This window comes from Hippopotamus amphibius, chromosome 7, assembly GCF_030028045.1.
Source record: "Hippopotamus amphibius kiboko isolate mHipAmp2 chromosome 7, mHipAmp2.hap2, whole genome shotgun sequence".
Taxonomy (NCBI): domain Eukaryota; kingdom Metazoa; phylum Chordata; class Mammalia; order Artiodactyla; family Hippopotamidae; genus Hippopotamus; species Hippopotamus amphibius.
This window is the reverse complement of record NC_080192.1, coordinates 114,538,540-114,559,363: the sequence shown is the minus strand read 5'-3', so window position 1 is coordinate 114,559,363 and position 20,824 is coordinate 114,538,540. Positions and strand designations below refer to the sequence as shown.

The 20,824-nt window shown below is 39.7% G+C and overlaps 1 protein-coding gene, 1 non-coding gene and 1 pseudogene across 3 annotated transcripts in view; all 3 read right to left on the bottom strand.

Annotated features, from left to right (window-relative positions):
* Window positions 1–574: 574 nt before the first annotated feature.
* LOC130857986 (U6 spliceosomal RNA) lies at window positions 575–679 on the bottom strand. The gene has a single exon (XR_009054968.1). It is a non-coding gene; the product is annotated as a U6 spliceosomal RNA (small nuclear RNA).
* A 380-nt stretch (window positions 680–1,059) lies between these two features.
* Window positions 1,060–20,824, bottom strand: part of KCNG3 (potassium voltage-gated channel modifier subfamily G member 3) — a 44,969-nt gene continuing 25,204 nt past the window's right edge. The window contains exons 1-2 of one of the 2 annotated variants that reach the window (XR_009054850.1): window positions 15,690–15,955; window positions 5,917–5,999 (exon numbers count right to left, since the gene is read on the bottom strand). Coding sequence is in view for 1 of the 2 variants with exons in the window: in XM_057743449.1 (XP_057599432.1) it covers window positions 5,354–5,999 (646 nt within the window). In the remaining variant the exon portion in view is untranslated. Of the gene's footprint in view, window positions 6,000–15,689; window positions 15,956–20,824 lie in introns of those variants that run through there. The other variant, XM_057743449.1, reaches the window with a different exon arrangement.
* Window positions 7,014–7,494, bottom strand: LOC130856766 (40S ribosomal protein S24-like; annotated as a pseudogene).

Here is a 20,824-nt window from a genome sequence, read left to right as displayed (position 1 = left end):
TTACACAATGAATAAAAATACAGGTAAGAAGTTAGGCAGTTTATCTCAAAGCAAAAAAATCTAAACTTTCCACTTCCGTCCAATAAACAAAAATAAACAGACTTTCCCATGGACCTGAAAGCTAAGCCTTATATTGATTTTATAATTTTGCATTTTACTTCCAAATGTTTCATATGAAAGAGTGACTATGGCTAAAAAATTGAGGAAAAAAAACATGCATAGCTACGACCACACACACACTTCTCTTGTATCAGGGTTGAGGGTTTAAACTCAAATACTGCTCCCCACTAAGGAAGTAAAATTCCCCTGCCCTCTGCATTGTAGAGAAGGAAAGCATGGAATTCCACTAGAGCTTCAAGAGCAAGCTTGTAACATACAGTTGAACAAATCCCTGTATTTTTTTAAATTTATTTTTTAAAATATGGAATGCCATATATACATTACAAATAAGAAAAAAAATCAAATTGCACACTTTAAATATATGCAGTTTATTGTATGTAAAAAAAAAAGAATCCAAATGCAACAGAGGGACAATAAATTAAAGTATATGTGTTGTTTGTAAAAATATATATGTATATATATGGAACACCACGAATTTGTGTGTCATCCTTGAGCAGGCGTCATGCTAATCCTCTCTGCACCGTTCCAATTTTAGTATATGTGCTGCTGAAGTGAGCACAAATCCGTTTTTTAATACAGCAAAAATACCTGTCATTACTTATACTTCTTTTAATGAAAAAAAAAAAAAAAAACCACAACAAAAAACATTTTACAATACACACTACAAATGGCCTCCACTCTGTCATGGGAAGAATTACAGAATTATTTCAAAACAATTAAAATAACTGAAGTCTAGGAGGGGAAAACCTACCCAGTACAAAGTCATGGGAAATTTTAGTTTTAGTTTCAATACAATGTTGCATAAATTAAGTAAAAGCACTACTCCAGACATAAATGACACAGCATTACTTAGTCCTGGCAGATATTATTTGAACTCCAAATAATATATACTTCCTCTGGCTTTCATCCACTAAATGTATACTGGTATAGTGTTGATATTTTAAAATATAAATCAAAGGATCCTCACCAGAGCTACGTAAAATTAATTTGTTCAAAATATAGCATAAATGCAGATTATCCAATTCAATTCCATAACAAATAATAAACTGACAACTGAGCCACACCAACAGTCAAAAGTTTATGTGCTTATTGGGAATGTCTGGGAGAAGTGGAAAAATCTGAAAGTTTAGGCCTGTGGAATTGATAAAAGAAAAATAAAAGTCAATGACAGAATGAGGCTTGTGGATGACATTTCACAAGTCTATGGAAGGCTCAACAGTATGGGGCAGCAAATTATTAGTTTACTTTCAAGGGCAGAACTGATATGCCCAGTCCTCCAAGTACAGATGGGTCTGGAAAGGCAGGAAGCAAAACACCATATGAAAGCATGCCGAACAAACAGAGAAGTGTGTGAAACCTTCCCTGACCAAAATGGAATTTTTCCAGAACATTCCATTAAAGCTTCAACCCATGTTACTTCCTCTTCAGTTATGACATTTCTCAACCTGGCCCTTCTAAATAATGCAATGATAAACTATGAAATAACTGCATTTATTTGCATATATGTGAATGAGAGCGCAACTGTGACGTTTTGAAATTTAAAAACTCTACTAAAAATCCGAGTTCCCTACACACTGGTCCCCCTCCTCCTTCCTGATATCTAGAGCATCTAAAAGCAATGCCTGATTTTTATATGAGCTATAAAAAGGGACCCCTAAAACCCCAAAGAAAATATCTTTAAGAGAAATCCTTTGTGCCTTCCCTCTCCCCCCAGCAAAAAAGTATGTCTAAAGAGCACTGAATCAGAAGTCTGAAAACCAGGTTTCTAAGGCCTGTTCTGACACGAGGGCGCCCAACTGCCCCAGTTCACTTGAGACTAAGGGATTTCCCAAGATGGGGGCGCATTTAATGCTAAAACCAAGAAAGTTTCAGGCAAACCAGGGTAAGCTGGTCTCCCTGTGGGTGACGACGGCTAAATCACAACCCACACGGAGCACAGCTGCCTGGCTGCTAACATCTGGATGGGATAAACGACGCGGGAAGGGACAAGGTAAACCAGAAGGTCTCCAGGGCCCTTCAGTTGTAGTTTACTATGACCCTATGAAATACTTACACCACATCTGACTGGAATGTATATCGGATACCATAAGTGAATGGACGTTTATGTAGGGTCAGAGGGCGCTGGAAATATTTTGTGAAGCTACGTGTTAAATTTGGAGTTATATAAGCTTAATGGTAAAACAGAGCTAGGAGTTTTCAGTTTCTTATTTTTCATTTCTATAGCAAAGAGGAAAAATAAACTGCTTCTAGAAAATATCAAGCCAACAGAGAAAATTCTTCCAATACCAACATCCAACTTAATCCCATCTCTCCTCCTCCAGGATCATTGGAGACCTAGGACATCTGGACAAAAGTTTAAGAACAGGAAATATTATTTTGACTTACTGACAGCCACCATGAAAGAATACATTTCCACATTTTTAAGAAAGTAAGAACTTAGAAACGTCTGCTTATAAGTAACTACAAAACGCAAGACAAAAGCAAGTATAACTGTAGCAGCAGCAACAGCAACAGAGCCATAAAAGAAAAAAGAGGAAGGAGACCTTCAATTGCTAGAGTGTGTTCACTTTCAAACGTGTTCCCTAATTTTAGATCTTTAATTCTGAAAAATTCCACTTTAGAGGATACAAAACAAGTCACACATAAGATCAAGTCACATAAGCTCAGGTGTGGTAAAATGAGAACAAACGTTTGGGCTTTCTCTTTCCTCCTTGGGCGTTCTAATTTAAGATAATGTCTGACTTACTGAGATTAATATAGGTCCTAATAAAAGCATTTCTGCCATGAAGACTGAGTTATGAGAAATCTCTAAAAGTACAACTATGAAAGAAGTGCTACTCAATTATTATTTTTTTAAGGCAGTAACATTCAGGGAAAGCTATAAGAAAATGCTTCTGTTCCTAAAAAGCTACAACACCCATGATATACATTTTTTTTCACTCATGAAAGAACTATCCTATCAGGTCTCATCATCATCCTCAGTACATGGGTGGCTGAACTGCCATTAGCATGTATCTAATATGCTCCTTTGTGAGAACTGGTCCTATGAAAACTCTGGCATCACCAACAAGAGACTTCTCGATAGTTACTCAAAGTCTGCTTGTGTATTCACACAAGTGGCTCTACACATACACATACAGGTATACAGTTCTCCTCGTCTCTTCAAAAAAGCAGTTTCTCTTCCCAAATCAGTCAACAGTTTGTGCCCAAGTCTATCATAGATGCTATGGGGACATGAAGGTGTGTGTGAGAGAGGACCCCAGACCTGAAGACAGTTATACTTTACTTGGGGAGATAAGACATATTCTCATGAAGAGTTCTCAGTGCCAGAAACGTTGCTGGCTGTCTTATTCTTGCTAGTGATGTAGGGGTGCTATCACCTGCCTGTTATTTGCATAAATCACAAAGCCTTAATTAAAATAGGTAAGAAAAAATAAATCCATGCTATGTATTTCAAATATATTAAAATACAGTAAATATATAACAAATAACAGAGTTTATTTTGAGTATGTAATATGTAACATGCCAGTGTGCAATAGTAGGCAAGATGGCGTGAGAATCTTACTGGCCAAAAATATCTAAACTCAGGAAAGTAAATTAGGGAAAAGGAATGGTTTTGCTATTATTACCTCAGCAGTAGCAACAGCAAAGAGTGTGGCTTCTCAAGGCTTTTCTTGAAACCCAAAGGTGTGTTAAGAAGAAGCTGCTGGTCTAGGTTCCTAGAGATCTAGTTTTAGCCTCAACACCTTCACAGTCATATCCTCTCTTGCCCTAGTTTTCTACCTGTACTACCTGAGATGTGAACTAGACGATGGCTAATATTCCTTTAATGAACACCTCCGTTAACCCTTTCTTTGATAAATATATTCAGGTCCCCTTTCCATCTCCTCTGCTCTGCCTCCCACCCCCACTAAATTACAGTGTACACCATTAAATTATTCATGAATCTATGACTGTAATTTTTTGTTTCTATAATGACAGCTTTATGGAAACTGACTAACAAAATAAAATCCTAATTCAGATTGCTAAAATTTAGCACTAAACAATCATCAGTTTTACATTATCTAGTCCTAACAACCTACCCAGATTAGTGTGGCATATTAGTCAATATTGTTACAAGAAGTTTTGGCATAGCTATAATTGACAATGGTGAAGATCAGCTCAAATAATTATGTACTCATTGCTTTTAGCTGGCTTTAAATTGGCTTGGCTACACAGCAACCAAGAGTAGGGAAATAATTTCTTTTTTTTACGATAACCCAGCAACAACATTCAAGTATGACTTTGGTATAAAACGGCTACATAAATATCCTTTCATCTTGTCTTATTAAACCCATGATGTTTGGCAAAAAAAATTAAGAGCAGAAGAACATAAATATGGGTTGTAATATCAAACTATTTCTATTATAATTTTAATGTTGGAAATCTCCTTGTCTGAACATCTGAATGTTAGGGCAATTATCACCTAGTAACAGCAATGAAATCGAATAAAATGAACTCCAATAAAATGCTAAACAATACAAATACTCTTTTGAGTCATTTCAGGACAGAGAAAAAAGAAATCCAAAATGGAAAAGGAAGAACATACTCAAGCTTCCACGAAGCTGTATGATAAGATGAATAATAGGAACAAAAATAAATCCGATAATTGAGAAATACGCTGGAGAAGTTTTTAAAATACTGTTCTTGCTTGAATCTACTTGCTCCACTATACAGTTTAAAATTTGGCCAAATTTTTAAAGTATTTGTTAAACAGTTCCTGCATATGACATATGTTTCCAGGATACTTCTGACATTGATATGAGAGATTATAAAACATTTAGAAATGAAAATGTTACTCTCCAACAAAAATCACTACAACTTCCAAGCTTCTTCTGCATTCACAAGATGGAAAAACATTTGCAAAATAGTAGCTTTTGGTTTTAAAATGTTCAAATAATATACTTTAAAACAAACACAAAAAGTGTAATTGTTCAAGGCAAGGAGGAGACAAGTCTAAATAAAATAAGGTCCTAAAATTTACTCTAGGAGTCACTCCTTTTCCTTTGCAGTCTCAATCATATTTACTCCATAATAAGTAAATTGTTTTATCCCTTCAGCTGGGAAGGACAATTTTTACTCTACCAAGGTGATGACAGTACCACTGCAGTGCTCACCCAGCAAGAAACGCATGAATATGAAGTAGCGTCAACTCGATCAAATGAAATGTATGCAAGAATTGATTTGCAATGCGTTAATTTAGGAACTCAGCGGAGAGGCTCCTACTATATCTAGCTGATCTAAACTTGAGCTCATGATAACACTGCACGAAGCTATGGTAGATAAAAGTGATAGGTAATGCCAATAAAACAATTCCACTGACAACACAAACTCCTCCAAGAATTCTTCCAGGCACTGTGATAGGATACATATCTCCATAGCCAACTGTAGTCATAGAGATAATCACCCACCAGCAGGCAGCAGGGATGCTGGCGAAGTCCTTGTTGGATGTTTCCAGGTCCAACCCATGTTCGAGAAGCTGAGAAAGTGCACTAAAGATTGCCATGGCAACACAAATGAAGACAAGTAACATAACCATCTCTCGGTAACATCGTTTGAGAGTCAAACCAAGTGTCTGAAGACCAATAAAGTGACGGGCAAGCTTAATCACCCAAAAAATCCTCATCATTCTAAGCACCCTCAAGGTGACTCCAGCCCTCTGGAGTTGAGAGTTCTCGCCCGTAAATACTGTCATTAACACGGAGATGTAATACGGTGTGATTGCCAGTAAATCAATGATGTTCAGGGGTCTCTTGACAAACTCACACTTGTTTTTGGAGACGATGAACCTCACAATGCATTCCGCAGTGAACCAACCTATGCAGATAGCTTCAATTATCCTGTCAAGAGAACAAAAGAAGAGTTGATCATTTTATTTTTAAGCATTTTAATAGCTTAGATTTCTTCAGATAGTACTACACTGACATACTAATTTAGTTACTTTTCCAGAAAACATAAAAGAACAGACAGCACTACCAACATCATCAGACCCACCAGGATGCAACAGAACAACACATACATCGACAAATGAAAACTGAACTTGATAAAGTTCTTATTTATATATGGCATGTAATACAATTGAAAAAAAAAACATTTGTTTGCTTGTTGTCACTAATACTTTTAAAAATCTCTTACCTGGTGACTTGAAATTAACTGATACTCAGCTTGCCACACTATGAATGTTATTCTGTGAGGACAGTGATTCTCTACTGTAATGTAAGTTATTAGGTAGGTCAGAAGGACTTGGTACAAACAGTGGACACACCCAAGTTTTTGATGATTTTTTTCTTGGTAAATAAGAATGAACTCAGGCTTCCTAGGTGGCGCGGTGGTTAAAAATTCGCCTGCCAATGCAGGGGACACGGGTTTGGTCCCTGCTCCGGGAAGATCTCACATGCCGAGGAGCAACTAAGCCCGTGTGCCACAACTATTGAGCCCATGTGCCACAACTACTGAAGCCCATGCACCTAGAGCCTGCTCTCGCCGCAACTAGAGAAAGCTCATGTGCAGCAACGAAGACCCAACACAGCCAATAAATAAATAAATACATAAATTAAAAAAAAAAAAGAATGAACTCAAGATCATTTCCTAAAATGTTTCTATATTTCTTTTTCCTACAGGGCTTGTGTGGGAGACGCAGAATCTGAGCCTGCCTTCTGGGCTTTGCAGGAATGCCAGTGCCCTCGTCAGGAGAGCACCAGGTCATGACCACCCTCATCGCAAGCATCACAGTGGATAAAAGGCTGAGGGCTGAGGACTCCCGCAGTGCAGCAAAACAATCACTAGAATTTTCCCAAAGACCCCACAAGTTCGTTTGTTTGTTTTGCATAGCTATTTTTATTCAACATGTATTTTTATTTTTTTGTAAAAGGTCTTAGTTTATCAATTCTCTCATGAAAAATCTGCACAATCACCACAGATACAGTCACTGCAGAATCTTTACTCCTTTTTGCTAGCACCACGCTGGCCTTTGCAGTCCCCCTGACTTTCTTCACTCTGTTTTTGCGTTCCTTCCGCTGTTTCCTTGAGGTCTTTTTCTTCTCATACAGGCCACGTCGTGCAAGCCTCTGTTTGGGCTCATTCTGCTTCACGTAATCCAAAGAATCATAAATCATGCCAAAGCCAGTTGTCTTGCCACCACCAAAATGGGTTCTGAGTCCAAACACAAAGATGACATCTGGTGTGGTCTTGTACACTTTGGCTAGTTTTTCCCGAATTTCTGTCTTAGGTACTGTTGCCTTCCCAGGGTGAAGGACAATCGATGACCACTTGTTTCCGCTGAAGTAGTTGGCTGGTCATGAACTTCCTGGTCCGGATAGTTACTGTGTCGTTCATGATGGCGGCTGATCTTCAAGCAGCCAGGAAGGAAAAGAGCTCAACATGTATTTTCAAAAATATAAGGCCATATTTTACCTAGAGCAGTATTTACCAACCTCTCCACATCATTGCACGCATTACATAGATAGCACACTGATGTCAAGGGGTAGCATTCCTGAAGCGGAAGCTGCCAGCCTCGCCCCACACTCCCCAAGGCTGAGGAATTAAATCTCAGCACACTGGTTAGGAAGCCCTGATCCTGGGTGAGAGGTAACACTGAGGTAATTTTTAATTACATTTTCTTTTTTTTGGTTCTTTTAAAGCACTTTATTTAGGTATGTTTGACATGTTGTGTGTGTATGTGTGTATATATACACACATGTATATAAATTTTCAATGTATTCAGTGCAATAAGACTGGATAAGTATACATCCATGAAACTATTACCACCATCAAGTACATACACATCAATCACCTCCCAAAGTTTCCTCCCCAACACTTCTTTTAAGGGTAAGAACACATCCTAAGATCTACTTCTTGGCGAGTTTGAAGTACACAATACAGTACTGTTAGCAATTAAATTCCATTTTAAAATTCAAATTAAAAGTTACAATCCTTATACCACATTCATTTTTGCTCCACATAATTCTGTCTTACTACTGACCTAGACCCAACCATGAGAAGTACAATGGCGAAAGAAGAAAATGGAGCAGGTGGAATGGTAAGGTCTGTGGGGCAACATTTTGAAAAAAAGCACCCAAAGTGCATTGCACAGAACACAAATCACACAGGATGCTACTCAGGGAAATGAATAAATAAACTTCACCATGTCCCCCTACTATAGAGGGTCCCAAGGCCACAGAAATTAATTTGATTTATTTCTTGAATAGTACATTCACATGGTTTAAATTTCAAAGGTTAAAAAAAAAGAGCATAGAAAGAAAATTCTCACCCTCACCCTATTCTCCAGCCACTTGGTTCCCCCATGCTCCCTCCAGTCCTGGTTCCTGAGGGCACTAGTTAGAAGGGCAAGAGCCACTGACCAACAACAAAGTAAAAACTTGAGTATACTAATTTTACGTGGCTGCTGTAAAAAATTACCACAAACCTGGTGGCTTAAGACAACAGAAATTTATTTTTTCACATATCCACAGGTCAGAAGTGCAAAATCATTATCATTGGACCAAAATCAAGCGTTAGTAGGGCCTCACTCCCTTCGGAGGCTCTAGGGGAGAATCCGTTCCTTGCCTCTTCCAGCTCCTGGTTGGTGTTCCTTGGCTTGGAGCCACATCACTCCTATCTCTGTCTCTGTGGTCACTGTGTCAAATCTCCCTCTGCTTCCACCTTGTAAGGATACACATGGTAGCATTTAGAGCCCCTGGGATAATGCAGGATAATCCCCCATCTCAAGATTCTTAATTTAATCATATCTGCAAGATCCCTTTTGATATATAAGGTAATATCCACTAGTGCCCAGGGATTAGGACCTGATATCTTTGTGGGGAAGGAGGGACTGTTTTTCACCTTACACACAAACTAAGCAGGAAGATAAAGCCCACAGTGAAAATAATCCAACCTACTGCTGGTGAGGGAGGTCAGCAGGTGAAGTCACAGCTGCCCCTATTTCTCTACTGTATTACCTGCCGCTCTGCACACAGACCGCATTACACCATGATTGGCAGCAGTTTCTCTAGCCCCACCAGGCTACCAGGTGGGGATAACAAGGCTGCTGCCATAATGGCCTCTACGAACCCGGAGGCTGAGAAAACTGGGTTAATGAAGCTTCGTAGATCTAGAAAATAGGAGGCTGCATTTCTTTCCAATATTCAGTTTTTGCTTTTTTTTTTAAATTTATTCATTTATTTTTTGGCTGTGTTGGGTCTTCGTTGCTGCGCATGGGCTTTCTCTAGTTGTGATGAGCAGGGGCTACTCTTCGTTGCCGTGCGCGGGCTTCTCGTCATGGCTTCTCTCGTTGAGGAGCACGAGCTCTAGGCTCGAGGGCTTCAGTAGTTGCAGCACTTGGGCTCAGTAGTGGTGGCTCACAACCTCTAGAGCTCAGCCTCAGTAGTTGCGGCACACGGGCTTAGTTGCTCTGTGGCATGTGGTATCTTTCCAGACCAGGGCTCAAACCCATGTCCCCTGCGCTGGTAGGTGGATTCTTAACCACTGTGCCACCAGGGAAGTCCCAATATTCCGTTTTAATAAACATAATACCATGCATTCCTTCTCCCTGATAACACTCATCAAATACTCCATATGTTTCCCAGTATTTCTAGCCCCTTGCAGTTAGGCGGGGTCATGTGACCAGTTCTGAGCAATGAGCTGTAAGCAAAATGATTACAGATCTGGGCAGAGGCATTGAAGAGTAGGTGTGAATTCTCTTCCCTGACATGGCAACCTGAAAGGCATGTGTCCTAAGTGGCTCCAAGATGGTGGGGTCCCTACCAGCCCAAGTCACTGAGTGTACGAGCAAATAAAGACAGACATTCCCCACCCTGACTCTGATTGGACACGGTATGTGAGCAACCAATACGTCTTTGCTGTGTTAAGCCACCAGAATTTCTAAGTTGGTATCCTAGGTAATAAACTGGTAAATTCAGTAAGTAATAAAATACACACTCAAAAAGGACTGCAAGAGCACAAAGGAGTCATGGTAATAGTTTTCTTAGATCAGCTATGGTTTTTACCAGTTCTCCAGCTAAAGTACTGTCTCTTCTCCAGCCTGACATAAGCAAGAGCACTGGACCTGCAGCAGGGAGCCCTGCTGTTCTCCTCACTCTGATCTTCTAAGAGCTCTCCCAGCAATAAAATCCTAAGATTCTATTAAATTAAGACAAGCAAAAATTTTGACTGTGCCAAAAACACCAGAACATTTTCAGCTAATTACTTCTACCAGCAGCCAAATTGTTCAGATTAAAAAGGAGGAAATCCAAATGACACGAAATCATCTCTCAGTAAGGGAATTTCAAAGAGGTAAACTTGTCTGTAATGAGGCCCACTGGGGTCTTCCTGCCCGCCCCGCCGAGTCAGACAGTTTATCCAGAATACCACGCTAAAGGGATGAATCAGTGAGAAACCCCAGGCCTCCCTCTTTCACCTAGGATTATGCCAAGGCATTCTCCAACAACAAACACCACTAAGCCTGCCAAAATTCCCCATGTTTCCAAATGGCACTCTCACCGATGCCACCTCCGGCAACTGCTAGAAAACTGAGTACTTGTGCTTTACTGAGCATTATAACAAATAATTGGGTACTCCAAGGGTTACTTCTATAAAAAACAAACCGGAAAAAAGAATGGAAGAAGATATTAAAGGAAACTAGAATCCTCTGAAGCCCATTCTGATTTCTTTTGAGGCCCAAACATATATAGAAGCTCATGAATTCACAGCTAAAAATATATTTCCTATTTATTGAGGCCTTCCAGTTGGGCACAGTGCTAAGCACTTTGAAGACATCATCTCATTTAACCCTTTTCAAGAACTCTATGGAGTGTGTATTTCCCCTCATATTTCTGTTCTACAGATGACAAAACTGAGGTTGAAAAGTTAAACATCTCTTCCAAGATCACGCAACTAAGAAATTGCAGTGGCATAGGTAACAAAACCCAGATCTATTGGGCTTTGAAGCACTGAGGAACATCTGAAAATGCTAATGATTTTTATGACAATGTTCATTGTTAATATTAAAAGATACATGTCAATCTCTTGGTCTCCATGATTGATTATTAAAGCAGCATTTTTCTCACTGCCGGTTCTTAACCCATTAATGGATCAAAATTGACGGAGGGTTTCATTTTTTGTGGGGGTTTTTTGGGATTAAATAGACATATTAGAGTGCATTCAAGTATAGTTTCATAAAACTTTTGTTTCAGTTACATAGAATTGTGTACTAAGTTACGACGTAAAATGGATTCCTTTCCATAGGCATTGGAGGACCTCAAAAATTGCGGGCAATCATCAGTGATTCCAGTTCCCCTAGCTGATCCCACATGATGGAAGGCACTTCTGGCAATGACTCAGAGGTTTACAAACAGGCTCCGCAGGAGAACAAATGCTTTTAGTGCTAGCCAGTTCTACCCCCATGCCCTCGTGCCTGCAAAAAAAGACTAGGACAGGACATAAGAGGCCATTAACCATGCTGTGTGGGGAGGCAATCAGTCTCCCTCTGGGTGCTATCTTCTTTTTTCCCCTCAACATTTTATTATGCAAAATTTCAAACAGGAAACAAGTTCATTCATATTTTAAATATACTTGCTTATGACCTATTCACCCCTTTATCCACCTATTAATCTATCTTTTTTTTGGGGTGGGGGGATGCATTTTAAAGTAAATCCAGACATCAGTGCACTTTCATCTAAAAACTTCAGACTGCATATTATTAACCAGAGTTCAGTATTTGTTTCATTTATTTCTTTTGATTTGAATTTTACATGCAATGGAATGCACACACCTTAACGGCACATTCACTGAGGTTTGACAAATGCATAACCTCTATAACCGAAACTCCTAGCAAGATATAGAGCGTTCACATCACCTGAGAGTCCCCTGACTTATTCATCTTTGTATCTCCTGCCCTTACTTCCCAAACCCAACAGATGCATAACAAGTGCCAAACGGCTTTTTGTCCAGTACAATGTAAGTGACTTTGATAGAACTTGAAGGACTGGAATGGCTCTTCTGGGAGCTTTAAAGGATAACAGAAGCCTGCCATCAAAAATGGTGCGGAATTCAGTTAGACCCTTACCTTACACCAAGTACAAAAGTTAACTCAACATGGATTAAATGCCTAAATGTAAGACCTAAAACGATTTCTTTAAAAATTCCTAGAAGAAAATATAGGGGGAAAGTCTCCATAACATTGGACTTGGCCACTATTTCTTGGATATGACAGCAAAAGAACAAACAACAAAAACAAAAATAGACAAACAAGACTGCGTCAAACTTTAAAGCTTTTGTGCACCAAAAAAAAAACAATCAACAGAGTGAAAAGGCAAGTTACAGAATGGGGGAAAACATTTGCAAATCATATATCTGATAAGGGATTAATATCCAGAATACGTATCGAACCCCTACATCTCAGCAACAAAAAAATCAAATAACCCAATTTAAAAATGAGCAAAGGACTTGCATAGACATTTCTCAAAGATGATATACAAATGGACAACAAGCATTTGAAAAGATACTCAACATCACTAATCATCTGAGAAATGCAAGTCAAAACCCTCAGAAGGTATCACCTCACACACCCATCAGGATGCCTACTATTAGGTGAAACTGAAACCTCCGTGCACTGTTGGTAGGACTGTAAAATAGTACAGCAGCTATAGAAAACAGTACGGAGGTTCCTCAAAAAATTAAAAATAGAACTTTCATATGATCCAGCAATCCCACTTCTGGGTATAGAGCCAAAAGAACTAAAAGCAGGGTGTCAAAGGGATATTTACACACCTGTGTTCACAGCAGCACTATTCACAATACCCAACAGGTGGAAGCAACCGAAATGTCTTGATGGATGAATCAATAAACAGAATGTGCCACAGTCTTACAATGGAATATTACGCAGTTTTACAAAGGAGGAAAATCCCGTCACACGCTAAAAAATGGACAACCCTTCAGGACATTATACTACGTGAAAGATAGCCAGGCACACACACACAAAGACAGATACTGCATGATGCTACCTACATAAGGTTATCTAAAGTAGTCAAAGTCAGAGAAACAGAAAGTAGAATGGTGGTTACCAAGGGCTGAGGAAAGAGGAAAAAGAGAAGTTGTTGTTTAATGGGTATTTATTTCCCCTAACATCTCCATATTACAGATGACAAAACTGAGGCTGAAAAGTTAAACATCTTTTCCAAGATCACACAACTAAGAAATTGCAGTGGCACAGGTAATAAAACAAGGATCTACTGGGCTTTGAAGCACCAAGGAACATCTGAAAATGCTAATGATTTTTGTGACATTGTTAACTGTTAATATTAAATGATATATATCAATGTCTTAGTGTCCACGGTTTATGCATTAGAGCAGCATTTTTCATACTGCTGGTTCTTAAACACGGTTTCAGATTTACAAGATGGTAAATTTTATGTTACATATGTTTTACCACGATAAAAAAAAAGAAAAAGAAAAGAAGGCAGCGGGATTTAAATCCATGCTCCCAAAGAGACTCGAGCCTTAATCCAGACCCTTAGACCATGTGGCCACACTACCCACTGGGTCAAACGGAAACAACAGTGCTGATCCAGCCATTAAAGTATTGACTTATAGTCTGCCTTACTGCAAGAGGATTTAAGGTGATTGTTTCCGTCATTTGCTCCATCCAGAATCCGATTAAAATTCAATATCACAGAGACAATTAAGAAAATTAAAATATAAAAAAGCCAAAGACAATATTTTTACTAGATAGCTGATTTGAAAAAGCTAAATGGGCCACCCTGGTGGCACAGTGGTTAAGAATCCGCCTGCGAATGCAGGGGTTATGGGTTTGATCCCTAGCCTGGGAAGATCCCACGTGCCGCGGAGCAACTAAGCCTGTGTGCCACAACTACTGAGCCCACACACTACAACTACTGAAGCCCGTGTGCATAGAACCCTGCTCTGCAACAAGAGAAGCCACCGCAATAAGAAGCCTGCACACCGCAATGAAGAGCAGCCCCTGCTTTCCGCAACTACAGAAAGCCCACTCGCAGCAACAAAGACCCAACGCAGCCAATAAATGAAAAAATAAATTTTTTAAAAGAAAAAGCTAAATGAATGATACAAACATAAGACAGAACAGAAATCATCTGCAGTAGTTATATATGTATATCTATTATACACATAATTATGTATACATATATACATATGTAATTATAATAAAATTATATTTAAAAGTACAATGTCACAATGATTACGAATATAACATAAGAGGACTTCCCTGGTAGCACAGTGGTTAAGAATCCACCTGCCAATGCAGGGGACATGGGTTCGATTCCTGGTCCAGGAAGATCCCACATGCCTCGGAGCAACCAAGCCCATGTGCCACAACTACTGAGCCTGTGTGCCACAATTACTGAAGCCCACACACCTAGAACCTGTGCTCCACAACAAGAGAAGCCACCACAATGAGAAGCAAGTGCACCACAATGAAGAGTAGCCCCTGCTAGCCACTAGAGAAAGCCCTTGGGCAGCTAAGAAAACCTAAGACCCAACACAGGAAAGAAAGGAAAGGAAAGAAAGGGAAGGAAGGAAGCAAGGAAGGAAGGAAGAGAGAGAGAGAGAGAAAGAAGAAAAAGAAAGAAAGAAAGAAAGAAAGAAAGAAAGAAAGAAAGAAAGAAAGAAAGAAAGAAAGAAAGAAAAAAAGAAGAAAGAGAAAAAGAAAGAAAGAAGAAAAAGAAAGAAAGAAAAAGGAAAGAAAGGAAAGAAAGAAAGAAAAGAAAGAAGGAAGGAAGGGAAAGAATATAACATAAGAAAATGCTATATGAATTCAAACTATATAAATTGGAATAGGATTTTAGGATTCAACATCATAGTTTTGGTGGGGAAAAATGAAATATAAGTCCCTTAAAGATATATATATATATGCTTTTTTGGTTTTTTTTTAAGAGCTTTTATTGAGATATAATTGGCATACAATAAACTGCAAAGACACATATATGTTGACAAACAAGTATAAGACAAAAAAAAAAGATAACAGACTGAGATCATTTTTTTACCCAAAATAAAAATATGTACATGAAACTGCCCAACAGGGACTTCCCTGGTGGTCCAGTGGCTGGGACTCCACGCTCCCAATGCAGGGGGCCCGGGTTTGATTTCTGGTCAGGGAATTAGATCCCACATGTAGTAACTAAGAATTCACATGCTGCAACTAAAGATCCCACATGCCACAAGTAAAGATCTTGCATGTGGCAACGAAGATTCCACGTGCTGCAACTAAGACCCGGCACAGCCAAAACAAATGAGTATTTTTTAAAAAGGAATAAAGAAATAAAAAGAAATTGTCCTACAAAGTGGAGAAGATAGGAGTCTGAAGCAAGCAGCCCTTCTCCACTAGTAACTTGCTGTGAAACCATGGATAAGCTATTTAATTTCTCTTCCTGAATTTTCCTCAATGGTTAAATGATGAGAATAATAGTAGGACCTATCTCTCAGGTTGTCTTAAGAATTAAATGAATTAATATGAAATAATAGTAAGTGCTCAACAAACTATAATTATCATTATTACCAACCATCTCTGGGCTCCTGGTCTTCCCTTCACACTCAAAAGGAGATCACTTCAGTGTTTTCCTGAGTGCAAAAAGAAGGCAAGAATGAATGCTCCATCCTTTCATTCTCTCTTCTCCCAAGAATTCTGCCTATATTCTCCTACACTGCTGGTTGTAGCATAAACTGCTAAAACCACTTAAAAGAGCAACTGGCAGGATCCACCAACTTTATACTGCACATGAGACCCAGCCACCCACTCTAGGAGTTTATCCTGCAAACACACTCTCACATTTATACAAGAATATGTACAACGAGATCCACTGTTTGTAATACCCAAGGATAAAAAAATATGTAAATATCTATCCATAGGAGATTGATTATATAAATGTATTTCCCAAAGTTATTAGGTTGAATCATATGCAATCGACATTGGAAATTTTGTGACTCTACCTTATGCAATGTAGCCACGAAAAGGAGTGAGGTGCATTGCTGTTCTTTGATGTGACACAGTCTTCAAGATGTACATGTGCAGAATGGTACATATATTATGCTCTAATTGTGTGTGAGGGGGCTGATGCAGGATGGAAAGTCACTTTTTATCTTTTGTACTGGTAAATGATTTACGATGTGCACATATTATTTTTCTAATTAAGAAAAAAATTTAAAGAAAATGTGAAAAGCATGCCCAACTAGAAGAGCAATCACCATGATGGAGTTGTCAGTGGCTTGAATCAACCAGCACATCCCCAGGAGTGGCACAAAAAGAAAAGTTGCACCCTTCCTACCCCAAGCATTCAGACTTAAACATATGAGGCATTTCCAATCATATCTCCAGTGGGTCTATCCAGTGTGATGACATGTGGTGTAACAAAAATTTCCAACAAATCACACATCACCATCCACCACGTTCTCTGTAGCCTCTTTCATGTCCTTAGAAGAGTTTTCTCCACAAGGCCAATGGGGAAGAAAATGCAGGATCAAGAAACAAAAAAGAACAACAACAACAAATTGATTTTTTCTTCTTATGTACTTTAATTGCCTTACAGAAAAAAAAAATCCATACCACTCATATAATATTTTTATCTTCCACACTAGATCAATAATGAGAATAAATAAAAACATACATTAGGGACTTCCCTGGTGGTCCCAGTGGGTAAGAGCTCCCAAAGCAGGGGGCCCAGATTCGATCCCTGGTCAGGGAACTAGATTCCACATGCATGCCCCAACTAAGAGTTCTCATGCCACAACTCAGAGTCCGTATGCTGCAATTAAGAAGCCCGCATGCCTCAGCTAAAAGATCCCACATGCCACAACTAAACATGTCGCAACTAAGATCCCACGTGCTGCAACTAGATCTGGCACAGCCTAAATAAATAAATAAATATATTTTTTTAAAAACATACATTACTTAAAAACATACATTACTTACTCAAGCACCAAGCATTTTTCTGTAAACTTACACACATTAATCCAATTCTCACAACTGAATGCAATAGGTTTTATTTTCCCCACCTATAAATGAGGAAACTGAAGCAAAGATAAGTTACTTGCTCATGCCACATAGCTAATAAATGGCAGATTAATAATATATGCTCATTGATTATGTAATACATTGAATTCTGGCTGGGATTTATGTATTCCTTATAGCTGTAATTAACGGACACTTGTTATTTTATGTTCCTTACTTAATATTACTTTGTTTACTCATGCCTGTGTTTGGATGGCATTTCTTTAGGACGTGTGGCAGCGTAAGGATAAGGGTGAACAGAAGGGTCACTCTTCCACCACTGGGGATTAGCTACAGAGGACTGGACTCCCTCCCTGTAGGAGTTTTTAAGGGGCTGCTATTATTCTACTGGATCTCTTCCAACTGTAACTACCTCCACCGGGCTGCCCTGTCTCTTTTCACGTCCTCCTTAGCAGACAGGAACATGCAGCTCTCCCCCTTGTCTGAGTAAGTTGGGGGTTCTACCTCCTAACTGCACAGCATAGTTTCTCCTCTGCTGCTCCTCTGTCCTTCATTTCAGCAACAATGACACCAGATCCACATTTTCTCTATATAGATAAACAGGGACCGATGGCCTTCTATAAAGGAACAACCAAGTTCTTGACTGTACACCGAAGGGCCACAACATCTGATTTGCTGAGGGAGGAAGCTACCCATTGTATACAAATCTCCAAAGATCAGACTATGTTTCTGTCAGAAATCACAGGCAATTACTACAAGTAACCCTTACCCTCTCTAACTCCTTTTGCTATAATAATCAATTCCATTTTCAACTTAAACGTGCAAGTTGAGTGTGTCTTGGTAGAACCTGAGGTAGTATATATCTTGCTAGAAATGCTATCCTGCCACTGTGACTTAGTAGAGGTGGATTATGATGCTTTGGCAATGTGGCAGTTTTTGTTTTGTTTTATTAACTTTTGAGATGGAGACTTGAGACCACTCAACATACTAAAGAGGACAGAATAGTTCTATGAACCCCCAAGTACCCTGCCCCATGAACCATTAGCTCAAGGCCGATGCTGCCACATCTATACCTGCATCCACTTACCTCCTCGGGTGTTACTTTGAAATAAATCCCAGGTGTGGGCATGTGTCCCAGAACCCTTTCTTGTGCTCCCTGCCTGATGGGTCAACTAAGCACTCCCAAAGGGAGGCAAGCAATGTGCATGGCTTCATCTGGGTCTCCTAAGACAGGTCAGTTGCTAGCCAGGGCAATGAAACGTCCTAGAGTAAGGACAGGATGACAGTCTATTACTTAGATGTGGTTCTAAGCCCATGGAGCACGCTAATTCATTCACCACACAATGAAGTGTATGAGTGCCTACTGTATGCCAGGCTCTACAGAGCTGCCAAGAGGTCTATAAAGATCACTTATACATAAAACTTAACTGCAGTTGCATAAGATGTCATCATTGGAGGAAGCCTGATGAAAGGTACACTGGAACTCTGTGCAACTTCTTGTGAATATAAAAGTATTTCAAAATAAAAAGCTCTGAAAAATAACAACAACAACAAAAAGAAGATTGACTTTAGCCTAAAAAATGTACAACTTAGTGAAGGGAAAGATATACCCTCCCCAACAACTTTGCCCACTTTAACCTCAAATGTAAAATGTAGAAAGTGGTAAATGCAGTAATCAAAATACATTAAGTTCAGAAGAAGGTAAGTTTTCCTTCATCTGGGCGGTTATGGAAGGTTTCTCTGATAAAGTGGCGATTTAATCTGTCATGGAAAGACCGGCACAAGCAAAGGCAGGAAGGTGCTGGGTAAATTGGGAGAAGTGAAATCAATTACATTAAAAAAAAAAAGTCTAAGACCAGTGATTAAGATGGAAAGGTAAATTGGACCCTGAAGTTTATTTGATGGCAATAATTATTGTTACCATTTATTGAAATGACTGCTATGAGGCTGGTGCTTTAAATACACCATGTCACAAAGATATATGAAAAGGAGCCAGGTTATCAAATTGTTAACAGTGATTATCTCAAGAGAAAGAAGGAGCTTGGCAGGTAGATGACTGTAAAAGTAGGAATCCATTTTTTTTGCCATAAACATCTATGAATAGTTGTATTTTTCACAACTGGAATGTGTTTAAGTATTAACTATGTGGTTCTTTAAATAACCTTTAAGGACATATTATTATTACTCTTCAGGGCCCACAAGTTGGTCATCACTATTGTATTATCCCTATTTTATAGATAAGAAAACAAGTTCCAAGCTAAGTCAGTGGCTTAGCTGAGGTGATGGGTCTACAGCATGGACATTTCTGCCCAGGGGGTTGGGGGGATGAGGGAGAATTACAGGACTACTAAAATATTTGAAAATAAAAATAAAGGCTAGAAACCAAGCAGTGATAGTAGAATAAGGAAAGGAGGAGCCAGGTCGGAAAGGCACAGGTACAGAAAAGCATCACAGTGCACAGAGAACAGGGAGCCTCCCTGGGCTGCCAAGTGAGATGTGCAGCGGAGAGAGGGGTGACTGTAGGATTTATGGCTGGAAGCCTTATGGCAACAGTGAAGCCTTATGGCAAAGCTGATAGATTTTAAAAGTCAAGTTATAGCTTTAAAGGCAAAGGGGGGACTTCCCTGGTGGCGCAGTGGTTAAGAATCCACCTGCCAACGCCATGGACACAGATTTGATCCCGGTCCGGGAAGATCCCATATGCTGTGCAACAACTAAGCCCGTGAGCCACTACTGAGCCTGTGCTCTAGAGCCTACAAGCCACAACTACTGAGCCCAGACACCACAGCTACTGAAGCCCACATGCCTAGAGCCCGTGCTCCGCAACAAGAGAAGCCACCGCAATGAGAAGCCTGCTCACTACAACGAAGAGTAGCCCCCGCTTGCCACAACTAGAGAAAGCCCACGCACAGCAATGAAGACCCAACACAGCTAAAAATAAAAATAAAGACCCACACCTCTTTCATTAAAAAAAAAAAAAGGCAAAGGGAACCCCTTAAAGATTTGGCAACAGGTGATTCATTCATTGAATAAGCATTTCTTAAGAGGTTACCATGTGCTGGGTATATGGCCAGGCCCACGGGCTGGGAAGAGGCCAAGTGTACTGTGGGAACACACATGGGGCAGAAGTTTAAGGGATGACTGGAGAGTGCGAACAGTCAGAAGGCTACGACACAGGCAAGAGAAACGGAAGGCCCAAACTGGCAGGTGATGGGAATAAAATGAAATGAAATAAAATGATAGGGGATAGATGGCAGGAGCCATCAACCAGACCCTGCCAATGGGTGGCTGTGAGGGGCACAAAGAGCTGCAGCTGCAAGGATGTGAGCAGGACTCAGGCCTTCATCATCACGCTGGACCTCAGAGAGATGTACGGGTCAGAGCAAACCAGGCAGACACCCCAAGGCCAACCCTGAGCTAAAGGGCAAGTGAAGGAAAGAAAAACCACCCAGCAAAATCTCACTGCAAGAGATGGCCACTCTGAACCAGTCTCTTGATTTTCCTAACAGATGAGAAGACAGAAATCTCTTGATTTCCCTAACAGATGAAAAGACAGAAATCATCTTTCCAGAGCCAAATTATGAAAAGCATTTCATCAATACCATGCTTCAGTGTTTGTGTTCATTACCCTCTAATCGAGGACTTGGCTCTGGGCTGACTCGGTGAAGAAACCATCCACATTTCTGTGTG